The 24,104-nt window shown below is 43.5% G+C and overlaps 1 protein-coding gene across 1 annotated transcript in view; it reads left to right on the top strand.

Moving 5' to 3' along the window:
* Positions 1-24,104, top strand: part of FUBP3 (far upstream element binding protein 3) — a 41,739-nt gene that overhangs the window by 5,898 nt on the left and 11,737 nt on the right. Inside the window, exons 2-13 of the mRNA XM_026049575.1 lie at positions 6,134-6,239; positions 11,838-11,888; positions 12,363-12,396; positions 13,471-13,520; positions 14,848-14,919; positions 16,023-16,080; positions 18,624-18,786; positions 19,684-19,782; positions 21,475-21,579; positions 21,929-22,031; positions 22,701-22,801; positions 23,868-24,009. Of these exons, the coding sequence (XP_025905360.1) occupies positions 6,134-6,239; positions 11,838-11,888; positions 12,363-12,396; positions 13,471-13,520; positions 14,848-14,919; positions 16,023-16,080; positions 18,624-18,786; positions 19,684-19,782; positions 21,475-21,579; positions 21,929-22,031; positions 22,701-22,801; positions 23,868-24,009 (1,084 nt within the window). The remainder of the gene's footprint in view (positions 1-6,133; positions 6,240-11,837; positions 11,889-12,362; positions 12,397-13,470; positions 13,521-14,847; positions 14,920-16,022; positions 16,081-18,623; positions 18,787-19,683; positions 19,783-21,474; positions 21,580-21,928; positions 22,032-22,700; positions 22,802-23,867; positions 24,010-24,104) is intronic.

Raw genomic sequence — 24,104 nt, 5'->3', positions numbered from 1 at the left:
AGCGCCGCGCCTGCCCCGCGCCTCTCGGGCCGGCCCCGCGCAGGCCGCCCGTGGCCGTGGCCGGCAGCCGCGGCGGCGCGCGGAGACGCCGAGTATTTTGTCGTGCCAGCGTCGCGGGCGGGGCGGGGGAGTCCCCCGCGCTCTGCCGAAGGACGCACGACCTAGTTTGATCCTCACCTGTTGCTCTACAGCCTCATATCCGAGCGTACGTATAGCAGCACGTAACAGACAAGCGGCACGTCAGCGGTGACCCAGAGGACACCGCAGGCCACGGGTTTTGGTGGCTGACAGCACTGAGGCCTTGGTGGCCTCCCTTCATGGCAGGGCTGTCCGAAGGCCTTGCTCTTAGCTCAGGATTATCCTCCCGGTGCTGTTAAATTGGGAGGAATTGCGACCATATTTGTCTGGGCTCGGCCTGCTCCTGCTGAAGGCCCCCGATTGCAAAAATATCTCGTGGAACATCCAGTAATACTTTTCTGTCTGTTAGCAGCTGAATAATCTTTGAATAGCCTGTTTAGGAAGGAGAGAAGACTTGTTATGTGCTCGTCACCTGGAGTTTGTTGAAACTGGTTTGTGAAGGTGCCCAAAGCACCGCAGTGTGTAGGGCTCGCCTGGTCTTTAGCAGGCTACGCGTTAAAGGCGAGTGTCTGGGACTGGTTCTTGTTAAGCTGAAGCGCAGAGTTACCCAAACATTGATTTTTTTGGCCTGTCTTGTGTGGGCGGTGTTGTCAGATCCACAGGGAAAGGTAGGGTGCCCCATATGTTTGTACATGAAGCAGATATAAATGATTTCACTTTTTTTTTTTTATGATTATTTACTCTGATTTTTCCGGTCATACTGGTTAAGTTCATTGTGCTTTGATGAATACGTTGGGTTTCCGTGAGCCAACACCACAAATTAGTCTGAACCGAAGAGCTTCCGAACCTCCAAGGCTGCCAGCTTCCAGCCAGGCACTTCAGCGTGGCAATTTTGGGATATCCTTCCCGATGAAAACAGGCCTGTGAGCAGCGCGAGCCGAGCGGCTGCTCCTGCGAGTGCCGTGGCCCACATTTTTGCGCAGTGAGTTGCAGGCTGCCTGCTGAATGAGAATGATTTCCATTAATATTTGTGGGATGAAAAGGCTCATTTGCAAGTGTAAAACCGTATTCCGCCTTTATTTCCCTTCCTTCTTCCCTCTGCTCCTTAGAAGTGCTTGATTTTTATCTGGGCTTTGGAGGGGATCGGGGAGGCTTCTGCTGCCCAGATATGGCAAAATTAAAAGGTGTCATTGGGGACTTTTTACTGAATATGAGTTAAGATGGTTTTAATTCCCCTCCGGACAGATATTTACCTCTAGCAATTTGCTAGGAACCCGTTTGGCTGAGCACTAGCTGGCGTATGAGACACTCCTAAGATTTCTTTGGAGGTGATGACTGAACATTCATGAAATATGTTCAAAGATCTTATTTGTCTGAACTGCACTGATCTGGTACGTAGCCATCATGTTTTTAGTGCTTATGACCGGTGTTGTAGCCTTTTTTTGAATATTCTTTTTGTTCTAAGTGGGGAGATAGAAGAAGAAACGTTTCAGTCTTGGTTCTTGTTTCCCCAGTTTGGTTATGGCATCTCTGGTTTGCCTACTAAACTCTTTCTAGCTTAGTTTTACACTTAAGACTAGTAATGAAGTTTATTAAATCCAGCTCTTGCTAGGGCTGCAACACTCAATGTGAGCTATAGTGCACAATGCTGAGTTATTAAATAGAAAATTATTCAGGATAGCAAAGACTTTCCTAATCAATCCGAGTAACCTCATTCTTCAAAGACTTTGTAAGTCATAAGAGCTGCCATAAGAGTAAAAAGTCTATTGCCTTAGAAAGAAGGGACATATAATTGCGTTTGATGTTTGCAATGAACTTGCTAGGACTTTTGTATAGTTTTAAATGTCTGAGAGGTAATAAAAAGCGCTTTCTCAGGTGAATGCTAAGGCTTTGAGGTAGGCTGTCCTGCTTCTGCACCAAGTCTCATTTGAGTGGATTAACTTTTAGCTCACACGTAGTGATTAGTGTGTACATTGAAGCAGCTTGCCTTAGGCAGGGCGGCTTTTCTGTTATATTTTGGAGTGGGAGGGAGGATGTTTGTTCTCCTTTAGAGCAAAGGATAAAGAGGAAAACAAGCAGAACTGCTGGTACTTCAGACAAAAACGATTTCTATTGCGCAGCCTTTGAGTCCTGTTCTCATTGACAGAACAGAGTCTTCCTTGGTTCACGACTCTCTCCATTCTCCTTGGCAGTTTTATTTTTCAGTACAACACTCACTTGCAGTGCTAACTGATTCCCTCTTCGTGTGCATCCTTCTCGTGATCTGTTTTACGTGTGGTCTGAATCGGAACGTCTGGGAATGGTGCAAGGAGGAGAGGCTGTAGCTGCTACAACTGCAGTGGGTTGTCTTGGGTACCTTGAGAGCAGCGGGTGGCCTGAGTCCTACTGTGAGTTGTATCAAGTCTTACACATAAAATCCCCTTCTAATATCCATCTTCTAATTGCCTGCAGGGAGGAGGAAGGGTTTAAGACTTCCCTCTCTTTATTCCCTTTTGGACTGTTCTTTCAGGTCATCCCCAAGTAGATATGGGGCAGATATTTGCTCTTACTGCAGTATTCAGGAGAAGCACCCATGACTTGGCGCTTAAGCAACTGTGGATGTTTCACACTCCCTGCCGTGCTCCGGAGAAGTGGGTGTCGTGCTTAGTCGGATATTCTGCTCGAAGGATGGGAAACCTAACCACAGCACTGGAATTACTAGGATTGTCTAAAGATGCAGATGACGGTGCTTCGTTTCTTTCTTTTTTTTTTTTTCCTTTTTACATCCTGCTAATATCTAGAACTGCTGATACTGTTAGTTGCTGTTCTTCTGCAGAACAGCATGGAAGGCTTCTTCCCAGAAGGAGGTTCTCTTGAAAAGTGAATTCCGCAGCACTGGTGGATGGGTCTTCTCTGACAAATAAGTTCAATTTATGGAAGTATTTGGATAGTGTACCATTTTAAAGCGTGTTAAAGGTATAGGAGGGTAGAAATACAAGATGTAAGCCAAAAAAAAAAAACCAATAGTAGTACTTAAGCAGTGACAGAGCTTTCCGTTTACATGAATGGATTAATTTTATCTTCCTCTTAAATTGCGAAGCTCACACAGCTCCCCTGTGTCCCCCTACCCCCAACTCTACCATTGCTGTGCCCTAGGTCAGGTTTTTACTGGGTCCTCTAAAGTGTTGCTGGAAGAGCCTGGTTTTGAGGGGATTCAGAGCAGCTACAGTGATATTTTCCATTGTATTTTAAAGCTCAACAAAATGTATTGGGTTTTTAAAAAAAATAAGCTTGATGACTGACATGCAGAGGGACAAAAGCAGTGGCTAGCAGTACGTTCCCCAAGGTCACTTACTCAGATAAGGCCTAGGTCTGCTTGCTTTTGCTATGTTCTAACTTTGGTGCTTATCTCCCTGCTGAACCTGTAGTGAAAACTGAGATGCCCATTGTAAGTTGAACATAAGAAGTTAAAACCGATTTTAGATGTACTTTAAAAGCTTCATGCTTAGTTTTGCAGGGTGTTTTCCCTGCTGTAGTGGCATGGCTCGCTGTCTCTCTGTAAGACAGCTGGGAGACTATCTAGAGATAAGAGTGGAAGTTATTAAAAAAAAAAAAAAAAAGTAAAAAAGGTATTGGCTGCTTATTTGGACATTTCCTTGGGGGATTATGCACAGGAAAGATAACTGCAGTACGTATGGGTGGGATTCGTAATACTCTCCAGCCCCAGGAGCTGGAAGCGTTAATGCCAGTGATGTGTTTGCTCACACCTTCGTGCTTTGTGGCAGCTTTGGCTATCTGGAGCCCTTCCTTTCCTTTGAGTGTGGGATGTGTGATCCGAACCATCAGCTTACAGGGCTCTTCCCTGCCCCCAGGTAAATAACTACTAACGGGAAGAGAGTTCCTGAAGGGCACTTGTAAAATTAAACACTCCCGAACATGCCAGGGTGTGTTACACCTGACCCCGCGCCTTTAGTGCAGGTTGGAATTGTAAGCTGTGGCGTGACAATTGTTAATAGGTTGTTTTAAGTTACTGAAAAATAAAGTTTTAGTATTATTGAAGCAGTCGGGAAACTTATATGCGCTTTGTATTTTCCTTAAATTCCTCTGCATCCCAGAATTAAGAGGGAGGCACATGACTAAAGGGCCAGAATCGTTGATGAGATAGAGCATTGAACATAAATGCAAGGCAGCATCATCTAACCCTCCACAGTATAGAGCAGGTAAAGGCTGGTCATTCCTAATAAGTTCAGAATTGGGTTTTTGTGGGCTTAACAGTTTTTGAACATGTTGATGCTCAGGATGCTTTTCATCAGAAAACGTTGCTGCGTGGTCACTAGTCCCTGTGCTAAAACTAGATTAAGACTAACCCGCACATCCCGTTTCGTGGGCTCTGTGTTGGCTTCCCTTTGGGTTTGACTGCCCAGTGTTATATTTTCAATTTTTCATCCAAAAAACCTGTCAAAACTCTGTGGGTAAAAGCGGGAAGTGGGAATTGTGTTCTCGAGGTCCTGGCATTTCTGATGCATTGAGGTAGTCGTCTGTTTAATGCGGGACAGGAGAGAATGGAGTATGAGAAGAAAATGGTCAAAACTTGTGGCTCTTTTCATGCGGCACATAAGAGGATGTTTTCTGTTCCAGTCCCTTTCTAAAAGCAGTGCCTTCAAGCCATAGAGGTTATTTCAAATAGTGTTTTTTCACTACCCCGTGGTTCTGAATCCTGAACAGTTGTTTATTCCACTGTAGCAGTTGGTAGTGTCAATAACCTCAGGTTTTTTGTAGCTGTCATTTTATTGTAGTGAAACTTTAAAATTTCGGAAGTGCCTTTTTGTCATTTTCCCTTGGCTCCGTTTAAAGCGTATCGGTATAAAATGCTTTTTTCATCTATTCTTAGTGCTCACTCTCTGTTGAAATCCCAAGTATAATATAGTGATACAAAAATTGATCGGCGTGAAAATGCTTGATGGAAGATTTAGTTCAGAGGGGGAATAAGTGGAAAGAACAATCAGACTCCCAATAAAGATCCCATTCAATGATCTTATTGGGAAGGGAGGAAACCAATGTGGAATACAACATGCTTATTAAAGCAAAATGCCTCTGTGTAGGCAAGGGGTGCTGTGGGACTTCAGCTTGGGTGTCTCTGGTGGGTATTAACTCAGGTGCAGCTCTGGACTAATGTGTCTTTATGGTTTCCAACTGGCTTGCATCCAGTTAGCTTGGAGTGCAGGTGAAGGGGCTAACTTCAGCCATGCGGGTGTCTCCCAAATGCCATTAGAGATGAGCTTAACTTTTATTAAATGATGTTTGCATCTCTCTACTTGGTTTATTTGCTTTGTTTGCTTGTGATACCTGAATGTCTCCACTTCTCTGTAAATGGCCTTACTGTGTTTTACCTCGGCAGAGTGGTTATTACCCCCTGTGTAAACATTAGAAGCTGAGGAACTGTCAGTGTTGGTCAGTGTTGTGCTATATTGACCTGTACAGGGAATTGGAACTAATTATGGACTAATAGCTTGCCCAGTAACTTACTTTTCATAGAGTAAACACACGTGGATCCAATCTCTTTGGCAGGAAGATGCCAAACCCGTCCCTGTGCTCTATGTTTTCATGCTCTCCTCTCCACAGTCCCCCCACGCTGATGTGCAATGTGCATTTCTAAATGTCTGGTACACACGATGCAGCAGGAAGTCTCTGTCCTCCTACTTGGCCATGGTGGTGGTACCTTCTCCAGGCCAGAGTTCTCCTCGTGTCTGGATCCTGCTTCCCAGCTGTGCTTTGAATGAACCAGTCTAAATATAATATTTCAGAGAGTAAATACATACTCATGACGAGGAAAGGGAGCCGAGCGAATGCCAAATTCAGAATACCAAAGCAAATATCAAAAGCAAACAGAATGCTGTTTACTTTACAAATAAAGCACTGCTTTCTTGCAACTGTATTATAAAAGCACCTATCTAGAAAATAACAGAGAGAGGACTGGACTGGAGTGTAAATAAATGCTTTGCTGGAAGAAAGAGTTTAGCTGCAGTAGCTGACACTTCAGATATGCTAATCGCATTTTTATCGTCTGCCTCTATAGATTGCTGCTAAAATTGGAGATATTCCTCACTTGAATAATTCTACAACACTTGTGGACCCGTCAGTCTATGGTTATGGAGTGCAGAAACGGCCCCTGGATGATGGAGGTAAGCTGGCCGCGAGCGGGCACAGAATCGTGTGGCTGCGGCGTCCGAAATCCATGTACGGAGGCTGCTACCTGCTGTAAGGACAGAGATTTGTGTGCACGTGTGTGTAGAAACGATATGCGGAGTTCCCTGTGCTGTTAGTCCTACCAGATAGTGCAGGGCTCCTTGGCGTTAGTTTTCCTAATACGAAGCAATTCTGTGTTAGTTTATGGACTTTGGGAATGGGCAAACTAAGTCTGTAGTTTAAATCTTGTCCTGGAGCTTGTGCACAGAGGGCAGGCGTGCCCAACAAAGCAGCCCTCCCCTGGCCTCCCTGGTTTTAGGGGCAACATACAGGAGCAGGTGTCAGATGTGCAGCTTTTTTCATGACAAGTCGTGGTCACTCCTCTGCAGTTGAGTATATGTCGAGAATTCTGATTGCTTAGCTTTGTACATGAATTTTAGGGAGAAATACGTTGAAAAGTCAAGGCAAGTTGGAAGGAAGCGTCCTATATTAGGTTTAACGTTTTTCATAACTGTTTTCTTTGGGGATTCTTAAATCTCTGACACATTTAGCACTGGACAGCTTAGGAGGGATTTATTGGGTGTATCATATCAGGTAACTGTAATAAGTTAATACTGTATGAATTATTAGCCCTTTAAAAAACATTATTTGTTTCCTGTTTTTGGCAGGAACAGCAAAAGGGTTAGATCATGTGTTTTCTTACCTTTTTTTACAAATCTGTAGTGCTGTGCACTGTTGCAAGAAGAGTGTTTACCCTATTACCTGCTACTGTATTGAAGCAAAGAACTCCCGTTTTTGGGAGGTTATCAGAAAACTGGTCATGTTCTTGTCCTCCTGTTTCCTCCACAGTTTTTACTGACAGAGAGCCCTGCACGGCCATTCTCGCCCCGTAAAGCACATGCAAAACTGCTGGGGAGGGAAGTGAAGCTTCTGCCTAGGACTGAAGCTTGAAAGAATTTTCTCTCTGGCCTGATGCAAATGTTGCATATATGATATATATGGTGTCTAGATATGTTGTTCTTTGTATGGCCAGGTGCTGTGCTGCCAAGCAATGAACTATGAAACCTTGCTGTTCTTTCGGGACCAAAATACATTTGTTTAGTGTGGTTTTCTTTGCTGAGCTAGATCAACTGAAAAAAGATGTTTACAAATATATTCTAGCTTTTATTTGCCCCCCTCTTTCCAGTTGTTCCCAACTTCATCTCTCCTTAAAAAGGTGCTCTGAGGAGAAACAAGCGTCCAGTCATGGATATGATTTCAAAGAAAGTTGTTGTCAGATGTTTCTTCCATTCCAGAAACACTGTGGGCATAGCAGGTGAAGATAGGTCCTATTTTGCCAGTGATTTTTAAGAATATTTAATTTCGGCATTAATTTGGTGGATGCAGTTCAGTTTTGAGCTGCATCTAAGTGACCAAGATCCTTTTTTATCAAAATAAATAAAACTAGTCTTCTGGAAACTGATTATTTCTAACACTAGTGCTGTCTATTTCTTCACCGTTTCATCAGACCGAACTGAAATGAGAAATCCGACTTTTTGGTCAAATGTTTCCAGTGAACATTGAATATGCAAAATGGTCGTAATGGCAGCAAAAGTTTGATTTTGCACCTAAAATTTTCCTAGTGAACCGTATGACGTGCTGCACCTTGGCTGCATTGGTGCACCCTTGGAGCCCGCGCTATAAAGCGGTTTGTGCCGGGTAGGGGGTGGCCTGTGGCAGGTGCTTTTCCCTTTCTGGGTGCTGGATTTGCAGTTGTTCTGCCAAAGCAGAGCCCTACAGGCGTTTGTTCATTTGTATTTCAGCATTGGGCCCGTTTTCTAGCACGTTTTTAAGTGACTCCAAGTGCTATATTTGTCCTTGGATACCTCGTAATCTGTGTATAGGTGCATATATATATATATGTGTGTGTGTATGTATCTGATATCTGTGATCTCAGAGAAGAGAAATGAAAGAAGTAATGCTGAGTGTTTACATTGCTCCTTAGGATAGCTTGAAAATAAACCTGTTGAGAAATTTCTTGATTATTTATTATTTATATATTGATTATTTATTTATTGTTTATTCTTTACCACCATCGGTGGTGGTGCTGGGTGCAGTTCTCGCTGCTTCCGTCCTTGCTTTCCCTCACACAGCTCTTGTGCTTCATAGAAAATGACTTCCTAATATTCCTGGAAGAAATGGTTCCAGGGAATATGTAGTATTTAAGGTGAGAAAAGAACTATTTGTTTCAGAAAATCTCGTGCTCTGTCCGTTTTTATAAATTGCTGCTGGCAGGGCTGATGGATATCAGCTTAGGAAATATCCATAGGGCAGTGTACTGGTCAAAAATCAGTTGCTTTTAGAGTCCTTTCGAAAAACATTTGTCATTATATTTGAAGCCAGAATACACGTGAGTGTTTTTGATACTTCCCTCAATATAATCTTAATAAAAAACACCTTGAAACGGCCCTGCTGGCCTGCTGCTGTAAGGTGATGCTCAAAACGGATGGTTTCTTGTTTTCCTCTTTTTTTTTTATATCCCATCTCTGGAAACAACTTGAAAATAACCCTGCAAATAGTGAGGGTGCAGGGAGAGGCCCTGGATTTGCACCCAGCGGGTTGCACGTGGCCCTTGCACGGCCACTTCACTCCCTTAATGCTTCTCTGCGAAGTCACCGCTGCCCATGGGGCTGGTTCTGAGGTGCACAGGGAGCTGGGGCCTCCTGCTAACAGCCAACTCCTGGCCTCAGTTTTCATTAATGAGTCCCTCTAATTAGCAGCGTGATTTAACGAGTCCATTTAGTGTTAAGCTGCTCCTGAGAAGCAGCTCCCTTGCGTCAAGGGTTCCAGTTGCTGGGAAGACACTGATTCCCCCAAACTGAGCTTTTGTTTGCCTCCTTTGGGGCGGCTTTGAAGAAGTTGGCAGTGGTGTAGACAGGGTGAGAAGCAGCGTTGGAGCTGAAGGCCGAGGTGTCCTTTGAGTTTGAGGAAACAAAGATGAGAGGCCTTGGAGGAGTCTTTTCCCCTCTTCTGAGCTGCTATGGTGCATCCAAATAAAAGGCAGCCTATTCTTTTTTTTTTTAATAATAAAATATGATTTTCATAGGGTCTAGTAGTGCTCGAACACGGCATGATCCTGTTGTACGTGATACTTAAATCAAAATATTTTCAGTGGAAATACAGTAAAGGATGGGCAGAAGGAAATCTTGCCCTTCTCTTGCTGATGGGAGTTAGTGGTGATGCTCCTTAGTGCACCTATAGCAGCAGATCAGCCAGAACAGAAATCCAGATCTAGCAAAAGGTTTAGTTTATCACATAAAACATTAGGACTCTTCAAAGCTGCAAATTTACAGTTTGCTTTTTCTTTTTTAATGGATTCCCAGCTGATTTTCACTGATTCCCAACAAAGGCGGGCGTTTAAACAGATTATTTCTTGGCCATTTAATTCAGGAAAGACTTAGCCATCTTTAATGATGAAGAAAAATCAGGATAATTAGAGCACCAAAAGGGATGATACTAAAATTTCCGACAATCCCATTTTGGTTCAAAAGTGGGAAATGCAACCCCGTGTTCTCGTGCTCACCGGGAGGTGAGCGGCTCTGATTTTATTCTAGTCGTGCAGATATTTTGTGCAAGATTGTACATTCCCATCCTGCACCTTAATTTAGTGGGAGGCACTGCTCTGTTTTATGGGCTGGAAAAAAAATCTGCATTTGTTTTGAGTGTCTGTTAGGTAGAATTCAGTTAAGGTGAAGCCTAAAGCGGAGGGAAGAGTTATCAACCAGCAGGTGCCATTAGCAGGAGATTGGACTGATTTTATTCACTCTTTTTCCTTATTTGCAGTAAAATGACTGCAGTTACAGTTAAATTGTACTCAATAGATGTAAAAAGGGGGAAAAGACGTACATGGCTTGTCAGAGTTCAGCCCCTTCCCTGGCATTAGGAGCGAAGCAGTGCGGTAGGATATCAGCTTGTAGCATTGCAGCAGCGTGTTGTGCCCCAGACTTGCACAACTCGACTAGCCCCTGTTTTGTTGGAGCAAAATGGGCATGTTAGAGAACAAATGAAACTTCAGGTGTTTATATCCGGGAGCGATGTCATTTCTTAAAGAAATCTAGAAATTTCTCCTTAAAGAAAAAGAAATTGCATGTGGTTTCAAGCAGTGTAACTCTCCGTTCTGCCCTCGTGCCTTTGCAGCTCTTGGAGGGGATATCTGTGAAACAGGAAAAAATCTCGGGTGCAAGTTGTGACTAGAGGTTTAATATAGGGTCTTTCACCAATATGTACAGTAAATACACAGTGCAGATAATAGTTCTCTTGGGTGGTGAGTGACTTAGCATGTTTGTGGCACTTGACATGGTTCGGAAGCATTGCTCCGTATGTGGTGTTTGCTGCACAGTGTGGCTTTTTGTGCCTGTCTGGCTTCCCTGTAGAAAGGATCTTTTCCAAGTTTAGGCCTGTGCCACAAAATAAAGGCTCTTCTGCCACACGGGTAAACGTCAAGAATTGATTTTTGGGTCTTATATCTGCCTCTCAGTTTGTGGGCAGTGATAGTAGCGTAAAAGACTGCAGAGAAGTGTTGAATGGATATTGAAATAAAGCCTTGTAGTGCTAGGGACACTCTGGCATCCTGGGCTTCCAAAGGGCCTAGCCCATGGCTAGGGCTGTCCCGTTGGCGGCAATAGCTACAAGACATATTCCATAGACAGGAATGACGGGAATACTCGGAGCAGGATGGTGGGATTCTGGATTTCTGTTGGGTCATTCTTGCTCAACGCTGCAGCAGCAGCTTATCAGCTAGTGCAAATACTCCCCGTTACATCACCCACCATTTTCCACTGCACTATTGATAACGATCAAATTAGAATTTATTTTTATTCGGGGTGAGAATATGCAAAGGCAAATCTAAGGGAGTCGATAACGCAGCAGTTGTCTTCTCACTGAGCTGAAGAGAGGAATAAAATACATTTGTTGTCAATATTTTGATCCCGAACCATTATCAAGGTATAGATGCTCAACAGAAATACCTTATTGACTCTGCTGTCTGTTTTTTTTTTGTTTGTGTAAGATGTCTGGCCACGGATTTTATTTTCCTAGCAGGTTTGGGGAGCATCCGCTTCCTAAGCCCTGCCAGCTGATTGCCAATTTATTTCAGGTCAGAGAATGTGCAAGTTGCTGCAAGGTGGTTGGAAACAGCATCTTTATTATCACAGTTCACATGTTGCGGGCCGGTTTCATTTGTTTTGCTGTCTGGGCCCTCCAGGCTTGCAATATAATCTTCAACTGGTTGTTAGGATCAAATGGCCTGTTTCTTAGCCGATTTGCTGCAGGCAGTGTCCGGTAGGAAGCCCAGCAGGGCCCGCGGTCCCTCTTTGCATCATTCAACCTAAGGATATTTTCCCCAGGAACATGTGGAAGAGGGCTTTAATCCATGGGGGGGCCTGGGGTGAAAAATCCCTGTTTAGGGGTCTGGCGGTTAGGGAGATAACTGCTGTTCACAGATGGCCCCGCAGCCGGCAGCAGGTATGGCTGGAATGTGTGCATTCAGTAAAATGTGCTAAAGAAACAGAGTTTTGGTGACACGAGGTGACTTAACAGACCTATTCCTTTAACAGGTCTCCGTGTAGGTGGGCTCCATGGAGCACAGATAAGAGATACAGAGAGAAGTATGTGCAAGTGATTTCTAATGCCTTTTTTGACTAGACTAAATCTCTGAATACGCTTGATTTTTATTCATTTGTTGTTAGCATATAACAGTCTGCTTGAAATTTCTACCTTCTCTCTCCCTTCCTCCTCCTCTTCCGCTTCTTTGGGCTTAATTTGGGAAGGAGGGAGGTTAGTTGCAGGGATTTGGATTTGGGCAGGCAGGATTTGATCCCATGACTCTCAGCATGGGGAGGCGCGGATCAATTCCCCGTCCTGTGTTCAGCTGGACACTGGGTTATGGTGTGTGTTGATCAAGAAATCCCCTCCTGTTTTATAGCACATAACACATTCATTTCAGCCACTGAACCTAAATTACTGTTTTGCTTTTCTTTCTTTTTTGATGAAATGGTAAGAACTCTTTTTCTATGGGGATGAAGTTAGTTTATCCGTGCTAATGCTTTGATTTTTTTCCCTTTTTTCTCTCTCTGCCACAGTAGGTAACCAGTTAGGGGCCCTGGTACATCAAAGGTAAGCAGTGGGTTATGTTTTATTATTTATTGATCAGTTCTAATTGTTTATTGATCCACCATCTGTAGTAGTGTTAGAAAGTCAGAGGTTGAGAATGTGGAGAAACTGTCAGCTTGGGTTTCTGCAATCCCTTTAAGGCTATTTGCTGTGAAGAAGAAAGAAGGGATGAAGTGAAACTTGGATTTAGTTACTATAAATCTATAGGACTGGGCAAAATAAATTCTGCTCCCTTTTCCCCTCGTTAGGAGGAAAAAAAAAAAGAAAAACAATGGCATTTTGACAAGAGCTGGAAATATTAAACAGGCAGGTGGATTATTTTAATCAACCATGTGATATACAGCCCAGGTAATATTAGACAATTAAACTTTAAAGTACTATATTAATTGTGTTGTATTTCCTACAAGATGCAAATTATTAAACAAAAAACACTAAAGATGTTACCTTTCTACCTCTTGACTGTGTTGAGATCTTAGGAAATTTTTGAGCCCTGTATTTTGAGACACAGACACAGTGAGAACTAAGTCCAAAGAGCGTTAGGCTTTTAAAGTCTTGAGATAGTAAGAATTCAAGGGATAATTGAAGGTGATTTTTATAAATTCCAAAGAAAGAATGATAAAGACAGGCAGGCAAATTACGAATTTCAGAGGAGGCATCCTTGTCAGCTTTGGCGTTGGCTAGTTCTCTTGGCAAGAGCTTATCAAGAAATAGTAGGCAGTGGCTGTGACCTGGAAGGTCTGGGCTAAGTATTAAAGAAACTTTGCCATTATTCTGTTAAATCTGTCTGGAGCAAGAAGGTAAAAGGAGGTTATTCAGTCAGCTCCACTGAAGATAATGGAGAATAGATTGGAAATGTATCCAGCGTAGGAGAAATTAGATCCATTCCCTCTCCAGCTAGGGCATGGAGCAGGTGACCCCTGAGAGGTCTTTTCCAAAAGAGATGGTTTTGACTGTGACGTAGTGTTTACTTGTCTGTGCAAAAGCCTTATGTGCTGTTCTGGTTTCCATGGCAGGACATAGTTGTCTTTCAAATTGTTTTTTGTAATGACTGTTTGATTTTCTTCCCCTTTTTTTTAGGGCTGTAATAACAGAAGATTTCAAAGTGCCTGATAAAATGGTTGGATTTAGTAAGTATCTTGGATGCTTTTGATTTGTTTCTTCATATATATTCTGTGCAGGAACACTTTATTCTCACAGAATAAGGCACGCTCACAAGCTTTGTGTATTTACTGGCCTTGGATAAGCCCTGTTTGATGCCCCCTTCATAGGGCCTGGATGATCTGCTTTTAAAATCAAGGGGCAAACTACGTGGACAAACTTGATGTCCCTGCATTAAGAGCAGCATTGTGAGGTATAAGTTACCTAGAGCTGTAGTGATTCTCTCCCTTCAGTTCCAACCACCATAGCGCTTAAGCACGCCAGGAGCAAATTTATTTGTCCCTCACTGAAACATATTACTTTCTTTGAATATATAATAGTGTGAGAACTGAGGAGAGAAACAACACTGGCATGTTACAATAATAATAGAGTCAGGGCAAGTTAAACAGATTATTTTTGTTGTTTTTTTAATGTTTACTGCAGGGAAATGGCCAGCATGCATTACTCGGGTGAGGGATTTTTCCCTAGACTTGTATTCCTGATGCTGTTCTCTTCCATGCTTGATCTTAATTTTGGTCTTCTGAGGAATGATCATCACCGTTCCTTTCAACGGCACCCTCCTGCTGCTGTGACTATAGTGATTGCATTAATTCTTCTTCCACTAGGTTTCTGTGCATCTCTTCCAGTTTAGTATACAGAGAGTAAAAAGGAAAATAACAGACCAGAATAATTACCCCATAGTGGGTGAAGTTTTGTGCAGGCTCTAAATAAGCTATAAAACTATAAAAACAGGAACTCTGGAATTCCTGTAAGGGAAGCCCTCTCCTACCTGACCTCGTGATTTACTGGTCCTGGTGCATGTTTGGAGGGATATCAGAGGGATTTTGGAGCTCTGGGAGGCGAACCTGGATGATGCTCTACTGCTGCATCATATGTGTGTTAAATCTGATCCTGGTTCAGGGTCATAGATGTGGGGAGATGGCAGGTCCATAGCTGAGAAATTATCCCTTGGGAGCCTCTTGAGTCAGGTGTACTTGGCTCTTTTAGAGGTATCTGATGTATGGGTTCAGGTTGAATGAGACATACCAAAAGGACTCTTCCAGCAGAGCCTTTTTTCTACCCCCTATGTACTTTCATTTCAGTACAAGACAGATTTTCTTGCCAGATAATAGGATAGTTTTCAGCAACATCTTGCTGCTTTTCGACTAAGATATACTGGGTCATACTGCGGATACCTATTCTGCAGTGGAATAGAACTGCTGCCTTCTAGGTAGCAGCAACAGTGCTACAGGGAGGGTGCTCTTCACCGTTGCTCTGGGAAATGGCATGTTCTGATGCTTGTTGAATTTGTTGCAGTAATCGGCAGGGGAGGTGAGCAGATCTCACGGATTCAGGCCGAGTCTGGCTGCAAAATTCAAATCGCTCCAGGTAAGAGCCCCTTTTTAGGGCAGGCAAACAGGCTGTGACGCTGAAGGGTGTTGCGTCCGTTGCATCAGGTGCCTTGCAAAGCTCATAATGTGTTATCAGCATAAAGCTGCATGGGAGGGCTGTTCTGGGGCTGACCTCTGGACTAGCACAGAGACCAGGTGTGTCAGGTGGTTCTGACAGCAAAACAATCAACCATCTTTAACCAACAGATGGGTACAGTGTGAATGGGCACTCCATATTGTTCACAGAGCAAAAATTGCAGCTATTGAGTTTTCTCCTGGTGATACTTCTTTGTTCAGCTCTTGCAATTTGTTTTTGATGGGTCTGGTCAGCTCCAAGGAGGAGGCATTTGAGGAGGGAGCAGCATTCAAAGCACCGTTGAGAAGATGGGACCATCCACTGCTTTATGTTGGTTGTGTTTGGGAAGATTGTACTAAGGTGCTGTATAGGAAGCTATGGGGGAGTATAACCTAGGTCCTCCAGCCTCTCCCTTATTGGTGGAGAAGGCTTTAAAAGAAGTGCAGGCATCCAGCAAATCGTTTTAAACAGGTTGACCCTGGATGTCTTTGAATTTATTAACATGGAATATGTGCAGAACGACTGTTTTCACTGGTACCTAACAGTTACAGAAGCAGATGCCGTTTTTGATATTTATGTATTTGCCAAGAGAATGACTTGACAAGGAAAAAAGCCACCTGGGGAAGTGCAGTCCCATGAAATACTAAAAAACAAAACAACTTGTAGTCCTCTTTAAGATGCTGTAAGAACAAGACTTAATGCTTCAGAAAGGGTATGTTTGTGAGTTACTGGTAGATAAATACTGCTCACATTTGCTTCTAGGATACAGTTGTAATGAAGTGTGGCCTAGAAGACTGCGTGAAGGCTTGGACACAGATTGTGTCCAACATCCCGAACATGGAGATGTTTTCAGGCAGCAGTTTGGTTTTTTACATTCCCTGTGTTTTGCAGTCCTGCCATTTATGAATAAACTGTCTAGTCTGTGTCAGAGGAGCAAGCATTTCCCTACCTACCTGGTTACAGAAGGAATTTGAGTGCTAAGACTTGGAAATATCCACCCTGTTGTCGTCTTGTTTCTTTTGTAGATAGCGGTGGGATGCCCGAGAGGCCCTGTGTGCTCACCGGGACGCCAGAGAGCATTGAGTGAGTTCTGATTTCATGTTTCTCCTTTCTCCTCCTCTCTCCTCTCCCTAATGCTGTGCTCTGTCAGTGGTGCTACTTGGTTAGCCACACCAGCAAACGTTGGCCTAGAGAAACTTGAGGGTCTCTGGAGCATAGAACCTCTTGGTCTGATCCTTTAAAACTGTGCACCTCAAAGGCTTTTTTTCCAGATACAGTTTGAACCCCCTTTAGAAATTCCCTGGAATTCCACTCTGCAGGGCAAGGTTGCTCTTAGGGCACCTAGGATGCAGTTGTTCTAACTGCAGCTTTCCAGGATACTGAACTAAGTTGAAGGGCACTTCTCTTCTTCCCTTTGCCTCCCTTCTCCTATTGAGCTGACCATCCTTCCAGCTGAAGAAGGGCTGCATGAGGCCTCCAGAGCCTGTTGGTGCCACCCCAGAGCAGTCTGCAGCTCTTGGTGGTGTGGCAGAGCAGCATGAGGCCCATGGCTGTGCTGGCCTCTGCATTTCTGCCAGCGAGAAGCCAAGGAATGAACCAAAGCCTTGAATTCTGATCCCTGCATGGTAGAGACACATGGCCAGCCGGCAGGGGTTTCTACTTGTTAGGCCTATAGAAACTTTAGGGACAGTGTTTCCTCCCTCCCCCTTCCCAGGAGCTGAGTTTGAGACTCTCACAAACCAGTTGAGGACCTCCTGCTGGAACTGGATCCAGGATCCTCAGGCTTACAGGAACACACTTAACATATGGAGCTGCTCTTTCTCTCCCCAGCCTTTGGGTAGGTGGGTTTTTTAAAATCCATCTGGAAATCTTTGAGTTGCATTTGATAGTGAAAATACATGGGCACAAAGACCGTCTCTCTAAAGAGAAGACGCTCATCATTCTTCCATTCCTAAGAGATCTAAGGGTACTTAAATCTCCTTACTCTACCTTAATACTGCAAGCAGTGAGCCAGAATAAATATAATTGGCAAGCTCACATTATAGGGCAAGCAATGTGTTCTTGCTGGTATTGAAGTGCTTTTTCCCCCTTTTAGCAAAAGATGTTTCAGAACAAGACCGAAATATTAAAAAGCTGGGTTGCCTGATGAGATGCAATTGGGGAATAATGGGGGGAGAGTTATGGTTTCTTTTTAGACTTCATGGTTCTGAAGTATGTGGTTATATGCAGTCATGTCCACAGCTGTCTTAAAAAAAAAAATCAAAATAAAAAAAAAAAAAAACACAAAAAATAAGGTGGGGGAGGAGGGGAGGGACCATCCATTTATGAAGCAGAATGAGGAAGGCTGCTGAGGACTTGAAATTATGTAAAACTTAATTTGCTTCTGTATTAAAATGGTCAGCTTGGTGATTTGAACTGCTTTGTCAGGCTGCTTGAAAAAAAGTAGAATGAAGTAAGGAAACCAATCTAGGTGTCAAACTGCTTTGAGAAGGCTTTTGAGTGAGGGGTGTTTCCATTAGTTATATCTAGTGGCAAACTACTAGGTTAATTTCCAAACAACCACTTCTAATCTGAAGGATGGCATGTATTAGCTGTTGTGGACTTGATATTATTGCAAAAAAATATGCAAAATGTAAAAATAGATGAATAAAATCTCTTAAAATTCTTTCAGAATATTTGAAATGAACATCCCGAATTTCCTCCTTTTGCCTTGTCTTATGAGAAAGTCGAGAGGAAAGTGGTGCTCTGATCTCTGCAGCCTTAGATCATCACCCTTGAGCTGGGAATGCCTCCTAGTAAGGAATGAGTTTGTACTATCTCTTTGAGACTCTAGAGAGAAGACAGCCCTCCCGGAGGGGCTGATGCGGCTTGAGATGAAGCAGGGAGAGGGGAAGGCACTGCCTGAGGCTGAATATTGAAGGGCTGTGGGAGAAGGGGAGGAAAGGGATGCGTTGGGACCAGTAGTTCCCGAGATGAAGGGAAGCCACTCTCAGCTCTCTCTGACACATAAGAGATGTTGAAGAAGGTCTTTTTAATCTCCCAAGTGCTTCTTCATCTGTCTCTGCTCATCAGGAGTAGGAGAACCCAGTATTTCCCTGGGTGCTGCTGCAATATCCTTGCCTGGTTTTCCAGTGTAGCTTCAGCAGCTGCTGCTTGGGGCCAAGGCTGTGTTAGAACAATGTTCTGGTGCTGCTGGTTGGAGCAGGCAAAGAAGAGCAAGGCAGTTGCCTCTGACTGCTGGTGAAGCAACGTGTTAGTCTCAGAGCAGTGTCTGTTTAGTCTGGACTAAGGAGATGAGCCTCAGACATGGCATATGGTTTTTAATTAGAATTTGGAGGGTCTTCATTCACGATGTGCACCCCAGTTGCTGTAGCGCAACTGTTGTCCTTAACTTCCAAAGATAGCAGAGCATGCTGCTGCTCCTCCTTCTGTCTTCCCCTTTCAAAAATCCAGCTGCTTATAAATAATCACGTTAGGGGAAATGGTCAAAATGACATTGTGCTAACTGTGGTTTCCTTCATCTCTTCACTTCTCTCCCCAATCGCTTCACATTCCAGTGGTTCCTAGTCTCTTCGTCACGTGAAACAATGTTGTCTAATGGTTGTCTCCCTCGATTCTTTTCCAAGACAAGCAAAACGGCTACTGGGGCAGATTGTAGATCGCTGTCGGAATGGACCTGGCTTTCACAACGATGTTGATGGCAACAGTACCATTCAGGAGATTTTGATCCCGGCATCCAAAGTGGGTCTAGTCATCGGCAAAGGAGGTGAAACAATAAAACAGTTGCAGGTGCGCAAGATGCATTCACTTTAGGGCTCTCTCCCCTCCTGCAGCTTCTCTAGATCAAGAGCGTGCTGAAACGGAGAGCCTATAATGCTCTAACCTTCTACAGCAGGGACTGTTCTTCTGCCTTCGGAGAGCTGGACTCGAATCCAATCTTGGGTTACCAAAGAAAAACAGTTTGGCCTCAGCTACGCATGTAGTGGAGTTTTGCCAGAACTGTGAAAGAAACTTGTGTGCTTTAGATAAAATTTGGTGTGTGCTGTTTAGGAGGCGATCCTTGTAGCCAAGAAAAGGCTGTTTGTAGTCTGCTGCTGCAGTAGTTTTTAATGCCAGCCCCGCTACTGTAGAGTGTTGTTCCTCCTTCGTCACTAATCTGTAATAAGGCTGGTGTTTGTCTTCCTCCTTTTCCCATCTTTCTCCTTTCTAATGAAAATTAGCTTGTTACATATAAATCTGTCATCCTAAACATTCTTTATTCTTCCTTCTTGTTTTATTTTTCTGTGATTTTTGAGAGTAAAGGTTTTCAGAAGTGAACCTAGGCCAAAAATGTAGTTTCTAACGTACGCTGATTAGGCCTCTATCATCCAATAACTTCAAGGCTGGTCAAGCAATTGCTGTTACATGCAGACAGCTACAGATGCTGGAAAAGGCTGAAAAATTAGTTGTTGAGGTGGAGGGAATCCATTTTTACAAGAGAATGAGTTATTGAGGTCTTTGGGAGTAGCACACTGTGTCAGTCCTTTTTGCTTTAGGCTTGTTACTGAATTTGTGCTCTGAGTACCCAGGAAGAGCTAAGAGCTTCTGCAAGTTCCCTACTTTGACCTCTGTAATGTTCAGTAACCAAAACATGGTCCCTAGCTTTAGGGGCTCTGCTTAGCAAAGTGCTCTGTGCTCTTTCTTCAGGAGCGAACGGGTGTGAAAATGATTATGATCCAAGATGGTCCGTTGCCTACTGGAGCAGATAAACCCCTCCGCATTACTGGAGATGCATTTAAAGTACAGGTATGTAATAAAAGTAAGCCCTTGCCCCTGAGAACTGAGTAGTTTAAAGCACTAGCATATTAGTGAGCATCTAATGGAGCAAAACCCAACTGCAAATGCTGCAATCCCTGCTGTTTCTTGTCCTGGGCATTTACAGGCTGAGTATTTAGAGCAAGTTAAAACAGACACTAGCAAGTGTTGGTTTGTCTGCAGCCTAAGCTAGTTCTCACTTTTAAATAGGCTTTAGACGTGGGTAGGCAAAGTGCTGAGAAGGAGGGGTTGAGGACAGTATCTTGGAAATCCTTTCCAATTTGAGAGGCAAAAGTTGTAGCAATGTTACGTAAGGGTTCTTAGTGACTAACTTAACTGTGTCTTAAGAAACTTCTGTGGAAGGTTTATCTCAGACAGCCAATTGACACAGGTAATTAAAACAATAAAGCCTGTAACAACTCCTGAAACCAAGGGGTTTGATTAATATTGGTGCTGCAGTCCCACTGTGTCAGGGTTCTATCTGTGCCTGTGGTTCTTGCTTTGAAGCAAAAACCCTTCATCAACTAGAGACCACAAGGCTTCAGTTTGATGGCAGTACTTTAAGAATTAATCTTAAGTGGTAGTATGTGCCACTTCTATGCAAGTGTCTTTCATGTCTTGTGAAGTATTTAAGTCTAGTTTAGCTTTCCTGTTTATAAGAAAAACAGTTCTGTTTTGTAGGATCTCCTTAATCACAGGTTGCTGGAACAGTGGGTGCTGCTTAGGCCTGGTATGCCTGGGTGGCATTTTTCAAACCACTTAGTGGAACAGGGCTTTTAGGTTTGAGCGATAACTTTCAAAATTCTTACACATATCATGGCAAAACGATCGATATGTAAAAAGAAGTTTAATGGCAATCTTGCTACTTTTAACCAAATGGTGTTCTGAGTGCTGCTTCCTTCCAGGAGGCAGTTTGTCTTGGCATCTCTGAAGCTTCGAGTTGTTTTCTTCTGTAATAAACACCAAGAATGCATAGAAAACACAAATGTGAAAGGAGTCAAATTCACCCGTGCCCCTCAAACCTGCCAAAAGAACAAAAATGTCAAAAACTTGACGGGTTATATATGGAACCAACATGTGGGCCTTTTTCCTTGTGTTTTAAGTGGTGACTGCTGATAGCTTATATCCAGGGTACACTTTTATTAGCTGGGTGACCAGCAAGCTTGTGAAGGGCCTTGAGAGCTGCAGGGAGGTAGGGAGAGCAGTCAGTTGTCTCAAAATATCTTGCTGGGTTGCTGCAGGCTTGGGATTACCTTTCTGAGTGTCCCCAAGCTCACTACTGCCCACCTGCCTTCTTGGTTCGTGCTCTTTATCTCTTAGTGGGCACATCCTCTGCTGTGCTGCTACAGCTTCCACCTTATCCAGGAGAAAAGGGCCTTCCATTTCCATCCTTGGAAAGAATGATAATCATATTTTTAAATGGTGAAGGGACCATCTTTTTGAAAGACTGAAATAAACTGCACCCAGCGAACTCGCTCACTTGGCCGACTTTATCAGACATGAAAGATGCCGTCAAGAACAGATCTCCACTGCTTGTGGTTTCAAAAATTCCAAATCAGACCATTTACATTAAGCAAACAGGGTGTTCTGCCTGAAAGCTGACCATTAGCTCTTACTGAGACCCTGAACTGGGATGGCAAGCAGAATAATTCTAAGCTAACTGTAACTTCTTTCCCCATGTAGCAAGCAAGGGAAATGGTACTGGAGATCATCCGAGAGAAAGATCAGGCAGACTTCCGAGGCGTACGCAATGATTTCAGTTCTAGAATGGGAGGAGGCAGCATAGAGGTATGTCTTCATGAGTTATTGTGCTAACCTCCACAGTGGGCTGGGGGGAAGCCATCAAACTTCACGCGTAACCTATATGCTTATCTTTAAATGCATTGTGTTCTGCTGCCAGAAACATCTGGCAGTGAAGAGGAGTTCTGATGGACTCTCCGTTGGCACTTTTTAATTGTCTGCTGGAGGCAGCGTTCGTGTAGGGCAGAGTTCGTTCAGTGGGGAGAGGAATTTGTGACTGTGTGTTTGTTTTTCTGAAGGGATGTGGCCTGGCCTCCCAGCTAAGTGTCTCCTTGTAAAGCGGGAGTAATTCGGGCTAGTTCTCTGAGCTTTCATTCTGCTTTGCCTTTCCCATCAGGTCTCTGTGCCCAGGTTTGCTGTTGGAATTGTGATAGGAAGAAATGGAGAAATGATCAAAAAGATTCAGAATGATGCTGGAGTTAGGATTCAATTTAAACCAGGTTTGTGTGAGGGTGGAGAGCTGTTACTTTCTGACCAGTGTTCCAATGGGGATTGGTAAAGCAAATCTGTCCTGAGGGTACAGCAATTAGGCTGTCTTAATTTAAAGATGCATTGTGTCTCTTCCTAAATGCTATTTAAATATGACATGCTGCTTCCTCGTGCACTTTCTGGTTTTTTGCTTTATTTTTCAGAGAATAATATTTACACCTCATTTGCAAACATTACACGTCACAACAGTCATGTCTTGACTGGTAACTGAGTGAATAAAAATCTTTTATTAAAAAAAAAAAGAGGGTTATTTAATACATATGTATATAAAGATTTCTTCAGGACATTAAAGCCTTTGGGGATCAGGAGTTGATTAATTCTAAGTAACTTTCTCTGGGTCCTTGGCTGTCTGATCACCTATCAAAGCTGCCTTTGTCCTCTTAAGATTTTATCTATCTCTTTTATAGCTTTTTGACACTTGAAAGTGCTGCTTTTTGGAATGTTGCCCCTACTGCAAATGTGGATTGGGGTTTTGTTGTCTTCCAGTAGATGGAAGAGAGGTCTCGGGGTAGAGACATTATATGAAAATGCCACTAGCAGTGGCAGTGCTAGGAGGAAGCTTTTGCTGCTGGGTGGATGTCTTCTCATTTTAATTTAGTCTTTGCTCCCTCTCTTCACAGATGATGGGATTAGTCCTGAAAGAGTCGCACAGGTCATGGGTCTTCCTGATAGGTGTCAACATGCAGCACACATCATCAACGAGCTCATTCTCACGGCACAGGTGGGTTTAGGAGGCTCTTGGGAGCCTCTTCTACACTTATATGAGAATGCAGTCTCTGTGCTGGGGCAGCGTGGATGGATGCCACTGTCTGAAGAAGAATAGTGGTGTTAAATCCTTCCTCTGGCAGGCCATACGTGTGGCTGCCCCTGACAAAACTGCTAGGTTTGCTTTTTAATCTGATCTGAACTGATTGAGCTGTAAGGTCTCCTCGGGCAGTAGCATAAGGTGTCATTGGGGCTCCTTGTTTTCCTCCCTGTTGAGTTGGTATTGAGCTTTTTGGAAATGGTGACCTTGTGGCACGGAGTCCAACATGAGACACTTCCTGGAAGCTGTGCTTGACTCGGCTGAGTAATGCTCAGGGCAGCAGAGCATTAAATAACAGATCTCAAACACTGCCTCCCTTGCCACTTCTGCATAATATGTTCATGAAAGGTAAGTCTTGATAGTTCTTTTTGCCCTGAGATCTGGTTTGAATACTTGATTACATAAATCTTTTAATCATCCACTTAAATTTCCAGGCCTCTCCCGGTGGCCTCTGACAGTCTTTGACCTTTGCTTTTGCAGAATTCAGTTGTCCAGAACAGCTGTGCCCTTTAAGTGTCTTTGAACTTAAAAGTTCCCTTCAGAAATTTTGGAAAACATGTATTTTGACTAAGCAGTCCCAGCAGTTTTTTAAAGAACAACACTTGAAAAGAACTGGAAGATAACTTCTGTGTTATAGTGCCAAGATCTATTGGTTGTTCTGAGGAAAGCCCCATCACAAACTGAAAGTACTTTTAGTAGCTGATGTTTGTTCATAGGGTTATTTGAGCAGATATCAAGGCACACATTTAGAAAATATAAATATCTTCCTGAGTCAGGAAGGCAGCTATAACCTACGTTAATAGCATTTCTTTAAACCGCTTCAAAATCTGAGATGTGGAGCCATCCAAGTATATCTTATTTAGTGCCATTGATTATAATACAGTTTAACTTACTTTGCTCTTTTTTTGTTGTTGCTGTTTTTAATGTACTTTGGAACCAGGGCAAAAAAAAACCACTTAAACATTTTTTTTTGTCTTCTAAGGAACGAGATGGCTTTGGAAGTTTGGCTGTCACCCGGGGAAGAGGTCGTGGCCGTGGGGACTGGAGCGTTGGAACACCTGGGGGCATGCAGGAAATAACCTACACGGTGCCAGCTGATAAGTGTGGTCTTGTTATAGGCAAAGGTAGGTCCCGGTGACACTAAATGTCACAGCTTGCAACCTATTTCTTTTGGCATGGTCTCATTCTTGCTCTCTGGCAATGGGGCTTTGGAGTTTCC

The sequence above is a fragment of the Nothoprocta perdicaria genome, unplaced genomic scaffold (assembly GCF_003342845.1).
Source record: "Nothoprocta perdicaria isolate Ctin4 unplaced genomic scaffold, notPer1 scaffold_6, whole genome shotgun sequence".
NCBI lineage: Eukaryota > Metazoa > Chordata > Aves > Tinamiformes > Tinamidae > Nothoprocta > Nothoprocta perdicaria.
The sequence above is the reverse complement of the archived record's forward strand: the minus strand, read 5'-3'. Positions and strand labels throughout refer to the sequence as shown.